This window comes from Myotis myotis, unplaced genomic scaffold (genome assembly GCF_014108235.1).
Source record: "Myotis myotis isolate mMyoMyo1 unplaced genomic scaffold, mMyoMyo1.p scaffold_m19_p_3, whole genome shotgun sequence".
Taxonomy (NCBI): Eukaryota; Metazoa; Chordata; class Mammalia; order Chiroptera; family Vespertilionidae; genus Myotis; species Myotis myotis.
In genome coordinates, this window is record NW_023416335.1 from 147,643,424 (window position 1) to 147,658,737 (window position 15,314).

Genomic DNA, 15,314 nt, shown 5'->3' on the forward strand with positions numbered 1-15,314 from the left:
TTGAGGATATTTTTTTCATTGATTTTTAGAGAGAGTGGAAGGGAGAGGGAGACACACAGAGAGAGAAACATCAATGTGAGAAAAACACATCGACTGGTTGCCAGGGATTGAGCCTGCATCTAAGGTACGTGCCCTTGACCAGAATCGAACCTACGTCCCTTCACTGATTCTCTACCCACTGAGCCAAACTGGCTAGGGCTAAGAGTTCTTTATTTTAGATTTTCCTTTTTTAAAGCAGCAGAATCCTTTTGACTCCAAAACAATTCTGATATGGACCCTCAGTATGTAAAAAGCAGAGCTACTTTGCTGATGTGCCAACCATGCCATCCCTGCCATTATAGCTAAGACATCTCTTTTAAATAACATATAGAAATTCACAGGTTGATGCTGTTAAAAAAAAAACACACAAAAGAAAACTAAGCATACTTCAGTTTGACCAACAATGGTGTGAATTAACATACCTGAACACTACAAATGTTTTCATACTCTTCTACAAGGTCAAAAACTGTAGTTGAAGAGTGCTTCAAAAAAGACTGCAGGAAATCAGAAAACATACTCATGGATGCTAGAACACATTAAAAAGAAAAGAAATAAAAAACATTAAATGACATACTTCTAGGTAATTGTTTGAAAACTTAAAAGCATAGGTACGAGTCTTTTTTTTTACTGCAATATGTTTTAAAAAATTATAATTGTGGTAAAATACACATAAAATTTACCATCATAACCATTTTTAAGTGTATAGTTCAGTGGCACTAAGTACATTCACACTGTTGTGCTACTGTCATCACCATCTATTCACAGAACTCTTTTCATCTTGTAAAACTAAAAACCACAGAATAGTCAAAACAACCCTAACAAAGAAGAACAAAGCTGAAGTATCACACTTCCTGATTTCAAACTATCTTACAAGGCTAGAGTAATCAAAACAGTATGGTACTGGCATAAAAACAGATACACAGAGCAGAATAGAGACTCCAGAAATAAACTCCCACATATATAATTGAATAATATTTGACAAAGGAGCCAAGAATACTCAATGGGAAAAGGATAGCCTTTTCAATAAATGGTATTGGGAAAACTGGATATCCACCTGCAGAAAAATAATATTAGACCCCTATTCTACATGGCTCATACAAATGATTAAAAATAAATTAAAGACTTAAACATAAGACCTGAAAACGTACAACTTCTGGAAAAAAAATATAGGGAAAAAGCTTCTTGTCATTAGTCTTGGAAGTAATTTTTGGATATGACATCAAAAGCACAAGCAACAAAAGCAAAAATCAAGTGAGACTATATCAAACTAAAAAGTTCTGCAAAACAAAAGAAACAATAAAATAAAAAGGCAGCCTATGGAATGGGAAAATATATTTATGAACCATATACCTGATAAGGAGTTAATCTCCAAAAATACACTGAGTGGCCATATTATTATGACTGGCCAGATTATTATGACCACCCCATCAGTACTTCATTGGGCCATCTTTTGCCTTCAATATTGCGGCGATTCTTCTTGGCATTGACTCCACGAGATGTTGAAAGGTGATGCGAGGAATCTGACACCATGCCTGATGAATAGCACTGTCCAGTTCTGTGAGATTTGATGGCTTTTAACTTCGTCCCACAAATGCTCAATTGGATTGAGATCTGGTGATTGTGGGGGCCACCTAAGCAAGGTAAAGTCTCCCTCAGGTTCTTGAAACCACTCCTGCACAATATGAACACCGTGGCATGGTGCATTGTCTTGTTGGAAGAAGCCATCTCCATTGGGATATGCCATCAACATGATAGGATGAACTTGATCAGCAACGATACTTAGGTATGTTGTGCTATTCAGACATTTATCATGATCTGGCCCTCTAGCAACGTCAGCGCGAAATTATAGCTAATTTGCCTACAAACGTCAGGTGGTCATAATAATCTGGCCACTCAGTGTATATAGCATTAGCATGCCGGCTGATGATGATGATGATAAAATTGTGAAGAACTTATATGATAATGTGTAGATACAGAGACACTAAAAGCAAAAATTTTCCCCAAAAGGGAATGGTAATAACTAACCTAAACCTAGAAAGGTTTCAATACTATTTGAAAAAACAACATCAACATCCAGGCCAAAGCAAGACAGGTCAGCAGTGTTAGATAAAACTAAACCTAAAGAAAAAGAGAAGCTCTTTCAACAGCACAAATAAGAAAAAAAATAAATAAAAGAATAAAAATATCAGAGACCTGTCTACTAATAAGCTAACAGGCTGCTCTTCACACTGAAGGATAAAATGGCAACATGCTGCGCCAACTGAGAACTAAGGTGACGTTCTCAAACTTCTAGAGCTGCTACATCACTGGCTTAGCCATTATCAGAGCTAATTAGCTCAACAAAAAAATATTTAATGATGGCATTCAGGAACAGGAGGGGATAGCCTCCTTGACCTTAGTAAAGCGACAGGCTACCCGTTGTTACAAACAAAGCTCAAAACCATTTACCAGCTTCTCCAGGATCATCCTCACGTAACATCACAGCACTGAGGGTCACGTCCTCTGTTACGCCATGGGGCTCTAAGTTTGTGAAGAGCCCTGAACGCTGTGCGGAGAATGCCGCGGTCCAATTACTGTCGTCCAGATTAGTTACCTTATAAAAAAGGAAGATACAAAAAAGAAATGGAGTTATTGCCATTGAGTGAATAAAGACATTAATGCTGTTACATTTTTTTAAAACATTATGTATATTTTCCATTTTCAAAAGATAGCCTTGGGGGCTATTTTGAGAAGGAAAGTGTGGCTTTTTAAAATTGCTTTCTTCTTTGTACTACTCCTGCTTAAAAAAAAAAAAGCCAATAGAGACTACATCTTGTAATATTTAAGCTGATATAAGTAGGTAAGTAAGGAATTCCTACCGCTCTAAGTTCACGTTAATTTTTTATGTTGGGAAAATTGTCCTGGACAAATGACCCAGCTTCTTCAACAAATAAATAGTAATTTTAAAAAAAGATGAGGGAGATGCCCAGCCAGCATGGGTCAGTGGTTGAACATCGACCTATGAACCAGGAGGTCATGGTTCAATTCCCAGTCAGGGCACATGCCTGGGTTGCTGGCTCAATCCCCAGTGTGGGGTGTGCAGGAGGCAGCCGATCAATGACTCTCTCGCATCACTGATGTTTCTATCTTTCTCCCTGTCCTTTCCCCACTAAAACAAAAGAAAAAAAAAAGATGAGGGAGAAACTTAAGAGATTTAAAAGACATATCAACCAAATGCAATATGGTGACCTTGTTTGGTTCCTAATTTGAACCAACCAACTTAAAAAAAATTGACACGACTCAGGAAATGTGACCAGTTAATGAATATACAATAACAAATATAAAGTAGATATGTAAAATGAAAGAGGAATTAGTCTCTATATGTTTGGGGGAGGTTTAAATGTTAGAGATACTGTAGGTCTAGTCCCAGACTACTACAATAAAGTGAGTCACATAAATTTAGGGGTTTCTCAGTATATATAAATCATGTTTACACTATACCATAGTCTATTAACTGTGCAATAGCAGTATGTCTAAAAAATAATGCACATACCTTAACAAAAAATATTTTATTGCTAAAAAATGCTAACGATCATCTGTGCTTTCAGTGAGTCATAAATTTTTGCTGGTGGAGGGTCTTGCCTTCAATTTATAAAAAAAAAATGTAATATCTGTGAAGCACAATACAATGATGTATGACCTGTATGTATTGTTTTTATGTTACAGAAAGTGTTGCTCTGTCTCAAAGGTATGTACTGAAGTATTTATGAATGAAATTCCCAGTCAGGGCACAACAACCTTTCAGTGCACAGGACAATGGCTATGAAATTTGAGAATTGTAAGGTAATATAGGGGAAATGCCATGGTATAGATGAAACAAGATCAGCCATATATTGTTAACTGTTGAAACTGAGGAATGAGCACATGGGGGCTTATGCCACTATTCTATTTTCGGAGATATTTTAAAATATCCATAATAAAGTTGTTTTTTAATCCTCGCCTCAGGACATTTCCATTGATTTTTCCAGAAAGAGAAACACCAATGTGAGAGAGAAACATCTACTGGTTGCCTCCTGCACTCACCCGGACCGGGGTTGGGATTGAACCCAAGACCTTTCAGTGTACAGGATGATGCTCCTACCAACTGCGCCACACTGGCCAGGTCCATAAAAAAGTTTTAAAAAATTCACCTTTATTTAAAATCCAGGCATAAGCAACAATAAAACTATACCTTTAAATCAGTCTTCCAAGGAAAATGTTAAAGATGGGTGGTGAAACCCTATATACTCATGAGACACTAACTATGGGCTGAGGAGAACTCAGTTTCAACTATTAGAGACTGATTAATAGTTCACTCCCTCTGGGTACGTAACATCATTAGTACAAGGATCAAGTGAAATCTTACACAGCAATGACATTTTGCATTCAGAAAAATACTTTGCTCCGCAATCAAGTCTTGGTAAGCAAATATATGGTAAAAGTAATGTAAAAATTTTACTTCCTTCAGGCAACCTACATATCCAAGGCCACCTCTTATAGCCAATATTACAACTGGCAAAACAAATCAAGAAAATACATTTGACTGCACAGTAATTCATAAACATTTTATAATAATCAATACACACCTTATTCTACCCTTGCCTTTAAGAGAGTAACAACTTTACTATTAATATTGAAGCTTTGAAGCCAGTAAATAATAAAAGTCATCTTTTGCTTAAATCCAGAGGCAGTCAATTCACTCATGTTTTTTTTTAAATCCTCACCTGAGGAAATGCTTAGAGATCATTGTTACACTCTATAAATCCACAAGACTATAATAAACATTTCAAAGATCAAGTTAACCTTCTAAGATAAAGACAGGTTTCACAAGCAAAACCACTCATCAGAAAACACCAAATTTAGACAATTTCAAGTGCGTGTAAAATTTGTGCCTTTTCAGTAAGCACAGAGTCAAACAGAGAAGAATTGTTTTTATCTCATTTTTGGAATGAAATGTGCCTACTAAGTCCTCTACTCTTCCAACAAAACTCTTCTGTTTTTATCCTTCTTCCTAGCGAGATACAATTCTTTCTTTTTCTGTAGTATTTAAACTAAGTCAAGTCATTCTATATCACAGTTTATAAGACATTTCTTCTGCTATTTTAAATACTGTACCATAGGGATTCCTAGAGAGCATCATATCATACTTTTATGAAAGGGAGAAAATTTCAGTCTTATATTTCAACATACCATAGATAGATTTCCCAATAACCCTGAAGACTGTGTAAACCGGGGAGACCTCCCTCCCGTTCCAAGAATGCAGGAAACATCTGGCTGCCTGAGAAAGCTTCGGTTTGGTGGAGTAACTACAAACAAGAAGTTAGTAAAAAGAATCCAGAGTGCATAAGCACTGATCATGAAAACAGAACAAGCAAACAAACAGTAAAGAACAAATAATATTCAGTTTTCAATTATAAGCAAATAAATACTTTACATATTCATTTCCATATGAAGAATTTAACTTATTTTGGTAATATTGAGCCCATCAAGAAAAATTTTACTGCAAACAGAGATACTTTCATTATAGCATAACTGAGCAGTAAAAAAGAACACGAATGAGTCAATGGATTCTTCATATTCTAATTTTATAAAATAGCACACTGAAGAGGCAGTACAGTGTAGAGGGCATGGCCTTTGGAGTAAGCAGATCATTATTTGAATTTTGGTTCCAATACTTACATACTTACTTGGCTATGTTATCAGCATTAATTAACTTCTCCAAGTCTCACTTTCAGTTGTGGCAAAATAGAGATAATACCTATATCACAGTTATTGTGTATTTATGTAAAACAGAGTTATAAATAGCAACTGCAATCGTTATTATTTGTTCTTAGTTATTGATATTTCAACCAATATAATTTAAGTGTATCATCAGTGTTAGCTACTACTACTACCACTATTAAATGCTTTATAAGCAGAAAATCTTACAAGGCGGTCGAAATGAGCTGGGAGTTCGAGGGGTAACCTGGTTTCTTGGAGTGGTATTGGCAAAAATTTCATCTTGGGATGCCCGAACTGCAGGAAGTTAAGAAATATTTTCCATGTACAAAATACACCATTAAAGTTAGAATTAACCATGTTTACACTATACAAAATATATGAATACATTTTTCAAGGACAAGGGATTTTATGTCTATCATGTTTTCTACGCAAAGAATAAATAATTTTCTCTACCATTTAAGTTCTCAGATTTCAGTCTTAGATTACTGCACACTGAACTAAGAGTTCTTAGTCACATTTCAAATTGCATACTTACCAAATAGCATATCTGAGAAATCAAAAAATAGTTTCTGCAGCATTTTTTTATTACAGCTAGTGTTTAATGCCTCTCAAAGAAAGGAAATTCTATAATCCTGATCCCAAACATGCTGCAATTTTTATAATGATACTTAAAATGCAAAGGATACTTAAAACTCTTTTCTGAGCACTCTGTTTCCGCGCAGTCCGTGTCACCTCCGCCTCCCGGATCACAGGGGATGGCATCTCTCCAAAGCCACTCCTAAAACAGCACAATCAAGCTCATGTGAATGAAATGAGAATGTAGCATTTGCACAGAACTTTATCATCATGATTGGAGCAAAGGATCCTGAGTTAGTCAAGGTATAGATCATCACAGTAATGTCTTTGCTTTTTGTTGTTGTTAATTCTCACCTGAGGATATATTTTTCCCCCACTGTTTTTAGAGAGTGGAAGGGAGGAAGGGAGCGGGAAGGGAGAAACAATAATGTGTGAAAGACACACTGATTGGTTGCCTCCCCCACATGCCTCAACCCGGGCCAGGGATTGAATCTGCAACCAAGAGAACTGAACCCTTTGGAGCACAGGCCCATGCTCTAAGGGCAAACTACGGCCCGCGGGCCGAATCCGGCCCGTTTGAAATGAATAAAACTATTGAAAAAAAGACCGTACCCTTTTATGTAATGATGTTTACTTTGAATTTATATTAGTTCACACAAACACTCCATCCATGCTTTTGTTCCGGCCCTCCGGTCCAGTTTAAGAACCCATTGTGGCCCTCGAGTCAAAAAGTTTGCCCACCCCTGCAACCAGTACGCAATCTTGGCCAGGGCTCATCTTTGCTCTTTTTGTTGACAATGCCCTTCCAGTTCTAAATCCTGCTATCCCTCAAAGTCCTGCTTAAATTTTACCTGCACAAAGACTTCTTGGCTTTCTAGCACGCAGTACATTTTCTCCTTTGCAATTATTCCAACACTTGGAATGAGCTTTTCCTCCACTTAAAACCTTCAGATAACTACTGCTGACTTACAGAATCAAGTCCAAGTTTCCTCCCATGGTTTTTACAATCTGACTCCAGCTGACCAACTTCAGCCTTACAGTCAGTCACAAACATCACCCCCACACAAACATAAACATGTGAGCACTTCGCTACATAAGCATGCACTTTCATATCCACACACCTTTGTACACGCTTCTTTTACAGAGGCGGACGTTTGCCCCCTTGGTCTGCCTGGCGAACACTTACTCACCAAACAGGCTCCAGGAGTCTGGAGACTCCCAGATCCAGGTGGCAACTTGGTTCTTCTATTAATAAATAGCTTCCTAACTTTGACCAGGTTCTTAACCTTTTAGTCCAGTGTTATCTATGAGAAGAGGATCATAGCATCCATCCTCACAGGGCTGTTATGAAAATTACATGAGCTAAGAATATATTTGAAGTGTTTAAGGCACTCAATCTTTGGCTACTATTATTATTCAAAGACCCTCTAGGTTTCCTCCATTGAGAGGTCTTCACGATTCCTCCCGGGAAAGGGAGACTTAACTGCTTCACTTCTTTTCCCACAGAGCAGTACAAAGCTGCTTGTACTGCTTGGTTGTCTCCTCCACGACAGACCTAATTCCCCGAAGGCCAAAACCTTGAACAACACCTTTGCCACAGCGGCTAGCTTAGTGTCAGGGTGCGAGGAAAACTCAAGTCCATCACTATCGGATGCTGTAATGTGTAATCTGTAAGTCTGAGATGAGAGTCCTAGTTCTGCTATTCACTGGCTTGGTGATCTCGGGCCGATCACTGGGCATCTCGCATGCAGGGCCACCTTCTACCCCGCCCACCCCAGGAGCCGAAAAGTGCTCGGCAAAGGCGCAGAACAGACCGCAGAGCCGCCGCGGGATTCGCTTTCCCCGCATCCCTCTCCCACCCAAGCGGTCCTTCCTCCATCAGCTGCCGTCCCCGGCCCGGGAAAGAGTCCTAGGGTCGGCCCGGGCCCTGCGTGGTCTCGTTCTGCCAACAAGCAACGAGTCTCCGCGCTCAGCAGACACTACCAGAACTGACCTGTCCATGGATACAGCCTTCTCCACCCAGAACCTTGTTAATTGGATTTCAGCTCAGCTACCGCGTTTCAGCCTTCCCGCTCTCCGGAAGCAAACCCTTCGACCCGGAAGCATGTTCCGGCTGTGTCGCCTTAGAACGGGCGGGGGGCGGGGCAGAAACGACTGCGAGCGCAGGGGCAACTTCCGCCTACACTGTAGGCTCAGACCCGATCTGCGCAGGCGCGAAGGTGTGTCCGTGTGGGAGGCGGGGCTAGCCGGACAGGGGCGGGGCTAGTCGGGCAGGGACGGGGCCTGACAGGGTTGAGCGGGCTGCGGGGCGGCTACTTGGCCTGACTGGCATTTGTGGGCGTGACCGAGGCGCCTGGTTGTCCTACTGGGAAATTTGACTTATACTGAGAGCTTAGAAAACACGTGAAGTCATTTCCTGGCATTTCCTGCGAGAGAGCCTGCACTTGGAATACAGACGCGCAGGCTCTGCCCTACGCCTCGGGGGGTGGGAGGCTGGGGGTGTGGGGGGTGGGAGGGTCTCTGTCTCTCTCTCTCACTGTACTCACTTTGTTTGAACTGTAGTGTAAAACCCCTACAGTTTTTACAATTGTTTTTCATAATGGCTATTTGTTCTTTTACGTTGTATGTTTCCCTATGAAAGAGGAAAGGCTTACCTGCCCTAAAAAGCATAAAAGTACTTCAAAGAGCAATGTGGGTAAAAGTAGTGTATTCTGGCCCCGAGGGGAGCAGTCCAAGTGTTGTCGTAGGTATCCACATTCTGCTCTAATCCTGGTGACATCCCTGAAAGGCCTCTTCACACCTGTCCCCGCGGAGACAACTTCGCCTTCTGAACAAAGGTAGGCGCGGCCCCTGCCACCGCACGTTTCTCATCCGTGGAAGGGAGATAACGCCTTCACGCGGGGTTCTTGTGAGGATTGAAAACGAGATGTCAGATGTTCACTGCGCACAGTCGTCATCGAAATGGTACTTTTCTTCTCCTTCAATAACTTAACCTGACCAGTCCCACCCTGGCGCGCTGTCCTTCTTCCCATCGCCTCCTTTTCCTGTGCAAAAGAGCACTTCTCTTTTGCAAAGTGAATAGTGACCCTCATTGTTGTTGTCAGTGCCGTGGCAAGTTTATTCAAAGTGTGCGCCAGGGGTTCGGGTTCTCACCATGCTTTCCTGGCAATGCAATCCCCGGGTGCTTTATTCGTATAATGTACTTGAAGGGATTGGCTGTAAGGCACACAATTAAAAAGGAAGAGCAGTTTCGGGCAAAGGATTAGCCCAATGCTCAGTTCATATACAAAGAGAGGACACTTGTTGAAAAGTGCCCTGGGGTTCGTTTTTTGACACAATTAAGTAGATATAAGCACCATGCTATCCTAAAATATTTCAAAATGTGTCCATTTGACTTCTTTAAAACTACTTGAAATAAATCCTTGTGTGGTGCAGATTGTATACACTCTAAGTTTGTTTTGAGGGTTTTTGGGTTAGGTGACAGAAATTCACTGCAGCCAACTTAAGAAAAGGGGATTTTACTAGGACCCATCAGGAGCTCACAGAATTGGTGAGAAGCTGGAGAAAAGGCTTGGGAGAGAACAGCTGCTCAGGAACTCAGATCCAGTAAGTAAGCAGCCATCCTCAAAACACTCAAACCTGACCTGTCCGATGGGGAGCACCATTTTCTCTCCCTCAGCCCCAACAGCTGAGAAGATCAAACATCATTGCCCTCCCCATCCCACCGAAGTTTTAATTTGAAAAATTTCACAACTACAGAAAAGCTGTAAAATAGTACAATAGGCATCCATACACTCTTTTTTATTTTGTTGACAGTATTACAGATGTCTCCTTTACCTCCCTCCACCCAGCCCTGGCCCCCCCCCCCCCATCTTCACCACCCTATTGTCCATGTTCATGGGCTATGAATATCTATAATAATAAAAATGAAATATGCTAATTAGACCAGACATCCTTCCAGATGAAGCTGGGGCTGTGAGGAAAGCCTAGGTCCTGGATGCCAGAGGGAAGCCGGTGCCGGCAGCCAGGGGAAGGAAGGCCTATTATTTTTTTAAATAATATATTTTATTGATTTTTTTACAGAGAGGAAGGGAGAGGGATAGAGAGTTAGAAACATTGATGAGAGAGAAACATTGATCAGCTGCCTCCTGCACACCCCCCACTGGGGATGTGCATGCAACCAAGGTACATGCCCTTGACTGGAATCAAACCTGGGACCTTTCAGTCCGCAGGTCAATGCTCTATCCACTGAGCCGAAGCTCTATCCAGAGTCAAACCAGTTAGGGCAGAAGACCTACTCTTGCATTATTTCATGCAACAGACCTCTAGTAAGTATATAAGTTCTTTGGTTTATCTCTTTTCGTCCCCGACCCCCACATGGAGGTATGTCAGTCTGTTCCATACCTCCATGCTTCCAGTCTTATTTTGTTAGTCCATTCATTTTGTTCTTAGATATACTCTTTTTTAAAGCAATTTTATTGATTGATTGATTGATTGATTTTAGAGAGAGAGTAAGGGAGAAAGGGAAAGAGAGAGAGACCCATTTATTGTTCCACTTATTTATGCATTCATTGTTTGCTTCTTGTATGTGCCTTCTCCAGAGATCAAACCTGCGGCCTTGGCATGTCGGGATGACACTCCAACCACCTGAGTTAACTGGCCAGGATGGCTTCAATATACCCTTTGCCAATTGCTAACATTTCTGCACAATTGCTCTCTCCTTTTGTTTGTTTTTGCCTGAACCATTTGGAAGTTAGCTGTATACATCTTGACACTTCACCCCTAAGTACTTCAGAATGTATATTTTAAATCAAGGACAAAACATTCTTCTACCTAATAAAATAAAGTAACCACTCAGTAAACATTGACTAATGTTATAATGCACCATATATGGTAAATATTCAGTATAGGTGTTTGTTCTTTTGTTCAGCTCCAAGAAGGCAGGGACCCTATGTGTTTCATTCACCTCCACCTTTTGTCACTTGGTAGGTGCTCAAATTTTTCTTGAGCGAGTGAGTCATTTCCAATCAGTACAGTTTCATTCAATTTCTCAAAAAATATTCTAGAAAGAGTACCTACATTTGTACAATCAGATTGAATTTATTCTTCTTCATATTAAATTATATGATACTTCACAGTACTCTCTCATGTGCCCCATGTTGGGAACCACTTTTCTAGTGTCTTAAGCAAAGAGTAATTAGTGACATTTTCAAGGTACTGAGGAATTTGCTGACAAAAAGTTTGCCAGACAAATACATTAATTGCAATGACTCCTCTTTACAGACATCTTAGGCCTCATCAATAGTGAAAATGACCTTGGGGGCAATTGAAAAACTAAAATCATGATTCCCTGTTGATATGGCATTCTCCAGCTAAACCACAAAACTTTTATTGCAGCTTGCACATTTTACCTTGCTGTTTTCACATACTTCTCTGCTTGGCATAGAAATCTTGTAAATCAAACACACATTTGTGTTTCTGAAGAATGACTTATTACATCTTTGTCTTCTCTAAGTAGTACTATTTATATTGCTTAGACTTTGTTATGAAAAGAAGGTAGCTAGTATGAACCTTACCCCATAAATTTGACTGGGTAAGAAAATCACATTAAAAAATTTTTTTATGTGGTCTTAGTTCTGACTGAGCCCTCCTCATCCTGGATGGTTTGATGGGTTGAAGGCAGGAAATTCAACCTCATCTAGTATAGGGGTTTTCTCCTCTTCTGAGGTTTGCATAAGAATCCAGAGGATGGCTTCCGTGGTGCTAAGAACACAGATGAAGACATTCAGTCTTTAGTCCACTTCATCTAATGGGGGTCATATCCACACCTCAGTGTTGGCTCAAGTGGGAGGCACGTGTTGATTGCATACTGAGATAGTTGGAAGAGGGTAGGGAGGGGGAAAACAAACATACATCATCACCTGACTAATGATAACCTTTTGAGAAATAATGTAACAAATAATTAAAATTTTGAATAGGTAATTACCATATATGTACAGCGTTCTTTGTCTTTAAGATCTCATAGCATGCACGATCCTATGAATCTATTTTTTAACAACAAAATTTTCAAGGTGTTATTTTAATGATTAAAAATGTAGTATATTTATTTCACAAATCAAGACCAGGAACTGACTTTTAAAATACTTTGAGTATATTTTGAACTAAAAACATATTGACATATAAGAGCAAACTATGCAGGTTCTATTAATAGAAGTGCATTAAAAAGCATAAACTGATAGAATGTAAATATTGGCAGTGCAATATAATGCCAAGAAAAAGCTGTGCCTGTCTTGAACATGGCCCTTGAAACTTGAGTCTGTGCTGCAAAAGGGCATTAGGTAGATCTGTGCTTCAAAATCCATCCTGGCTTCCTATTTGCAATTTTTAAGTGATTGAGTTTAATCTTTAGGAAACTGCTTGCCATCCTAGGGGAGCCCTTCTGCTTCTTTGTCCTTCACAAGATCAACTGAAGATTTTTAGCTGTGCAACAAGGTTGAATTTCAGGTAATAAAAGAAAGTTAAACTCCTTTGACTTTTTGAATGACGATTTCCCCCCCAATTTAAGTATAAAGTTATGATGATTACTTAATGACAAAATTTTTAAAATTTATTTTTGGAGAAACCAAGATGGCGGCATAGGTTAACGCCGGAGATCGCTGCCTCAAACAACCACTTCAGAGATATAACTAAAGGACAGAACGGACATCACCCAGAACCACGGGAAGGCTGGCTGAGTGGAAATTCTACAACTAGGAGGAAAGAGAATATCATACCCAGACTCAGAGGAGGCGCAGTGCTGAAGTGAAATACTCAGGTGCGGAGTGTGCGCGCGGAGCGGGCTGGCGGCGGAGGGCGCGGTTGTTGTTTTCAATCGGGAGGGAGTTTCAGACTCTGAGCTCCAGATCCGGGCGAGTCTCTGGGGACCGAGACTCAAACGGGAGAAACGGGACTGTCTGGCTTCGGTCGGAACTCGAAGGCAGCTTTCTCTCCGAGGTTTGCAGCCATTGCTGGGGCTCTGAGAGGCAGAGCCCCTGGGGAAGGAACTGAGAGTCGCCATAACTGCTTGTTCCGCCCGCCCTGTAGATCCCCAGGGACCCGCCCTGCCCAAGCCCTGCACAAAACCATTTGCCGGATAGCCTCAGGCAAACACTAGATTAGCACCGCCCTAGAGATCCAGCACAGAAGCCCTCCCACTACAGACACAGCCGACTCTCATAGCCAGTTAGCCTGGAGGTCAAATCACCCCGGTATTGCCGACATCAATCAAGGCTTAAAGGCAACAAGACTGCGGACAAAGACCACTAGGGGGTGCACCAAGAAAACATAAAAAATGCGGAGACAAAGAAACAGGACAAAACTGTCAATGGAGGATATTGAGTTCAGAACCACACTTTTAAGGTCTCTTAAGAACTGTCTAGAAGCTGCCGATAAACTTAGTAAGGCCCTCGAAAAGACTGGTGAGACCGCCGATAAATGTAGTGAGATCCTCAAGAAATCTAATGAGACCCTTGATGTTGTGATAAAGAACCAACTAGAAATTAAGCATACACTGACTGAAATAAAGAATATTATACAGACACCCAACAGCAGACCAGAGGAGTGCAAGAATCAAGTCAAAGATTCGAAATTCGAAGAAGCAAAAAACACCCAACTGGAAAAGCAAAATGAAAAAAGAATCCGAAAATATGAAGATAGTGTAAGGAGCCTCTGGGACAGCTTCAAGCGCACCAACATCAGAATTATAGGGGTGCCAGAGGATGAGAGAGAGCAAGATATTGAAAACCTATTTAAAGAAATAATGACAGAAAACTTCCCCCACCTGGTGAAAGAAATAGACCTACAGGTCCAGGAAGCGCAGAGAACCCCAAACAAAAGGAATCCAAAGAGGACCACACCAAGACACATCATAATTAAAATGCCAAGAGCAAAAGACAAAGAGAGAATCTTAAAAGCAGCAAGAGAAAGAAACCCAGTTACCTACAAGGGAATACCCATACGACTGTCAGCTGATTTCTCAACAGAAACTTTGCAGGCCAGAAGGGAATGGCAAGAAATATTCAAAGTGATGAATACCAAGAACCTACAACCAAGATTACTTTATCCAGCAAAGCTATCATTCAGAACGGAAGGTCAGATAAAGAGCTTCACAGATAAGGAAAAGCTAAAGGAGTTCATCACCACCAAACCAGTATTATATGAAATGCTGAAAGGTATCCTTTAAGAAGAGGAAGAAGAAAAAAAAAGGTAAAGATACAAATTATGAACAACAAATATGCATCTATCAACAAGTGAATCTAAGAATCAAGTGAATAAATAATCTGGTGATCATAATAGAATCAGGAACATAGAAAGGGAATGGACTGACTATTCTTGGGGGGGAAAGGGGTGTGGGAGATGCGGGAAGAGACTGGACAAAAATCGTGCACCTATGGAAGAGGACAGTGGGTGGGGAGTGAGGGCGGAGGGTGGGGAGGGAGCTGGGAGGAGGGGAGTTATGGGGGGAAAAAAAAGAGGAACAAATGTAATAATCTGAACAATAAAGATTTAATTAAAAAAAAATTTATTTTTACGTAAAGGTAGCAAAACAATGTTAGGGCAAAGTAATTCGAAAGTCATGTACTACTGCTAGCACAATAATTTTTATAATTATACATTATACTCCTCACATGCTTACATTCATATTTTACACTAGAGGCCCAGTGCATGAATTCGTGCATGGATGGGGTCCCTAGGCCTGGCCAGTGATTAGGGCTGATTGGGGCCGTCTTGTCCAGTCCTGATTGGGGCCAGGCTGATTGGGGCCCCCTGGCCGGGGAAGGAACAGGGGGAGTGACCATGGGAGGTTGGCCGGTCAGGGGGAGGGACTGCGGAAGGTTAGCCAGCTGGCCTGGGGGAGGGACTGGCGGGGGGAGGGACTGTGGGAGGTTGGCCGGCGGCCAGGGGGAGGGGCCAGCTGGGGG

The 15,314-nt window shown here is 41.0% G+C and overlaps 1 protein-coding gene and 1 long non-coding RNA gene across 5 annotated transcripts in view; one reads left to right on the top strand and one right to left on the bottom strand.

Annotated features, from left to right (window-relative positions):
• Nucleotides 1–8,500, bottom strand: part of NUP107 (nucleoporin 107) — a 53,428-nt gene extending 44,928 nt beyond the window's left edge. For 3 of the 4 annotated variants that reach the window (XM_036299639.1, XM_036299637.1, XM_036299636.1), the window contains exons 1-6: nucleotides 8,348–8,500; nucleotides 6,465–6,556; nucleotides 5,986–6,072; nucleotides 5,248–5,363; nucleotides 2,488–2,632; nucleotides 462–565 (exon numbers count right to left, since the gene is read on the bottom strand). In XM_036299639.1, coding sequence (XP_036155532.1) covers nucleotides 462–565; nucleotides 2,488–2,632; nucleotides 5,248–5,363; nucleotides 5,986–6,072; nucleotides 6,465–6,556; nucleotides 8,348–8,355 — 552 coding nt within the window. In that variant the 5' untranslated portion in view covers nucleotides 8,356–8,500. The remainder of the gene's footprint in view (nucleotides 1–461; nucleotides 566–2,487; nucleotides 2,633–5,247; nucleotides 5,364–5,985; nucleotides 6,073–6,464; nucleotides 6,557–8,347) is intronic. The other variant, XM_036299638.1, reaches the window with a different exon arrangement.
• A 384-nt stretch (nucleotides 8,501–8,884) lies between these two features.
• Nucleotides 8,885–10,619, top strand: LOC118651913. Its single transcript, XR_004966364.1, has 3 exons — nucleotides 8,885–9,318; nucleotides 9,880–9,960; nucleotides 10,580–10,619. It is a non-coding gene; the product is annotated as an uncharacterized LOC118651913 (long non-coding RNA).
• Nucleotides 10,620–15,314: the final 4,695 nt, after the last annotated feature.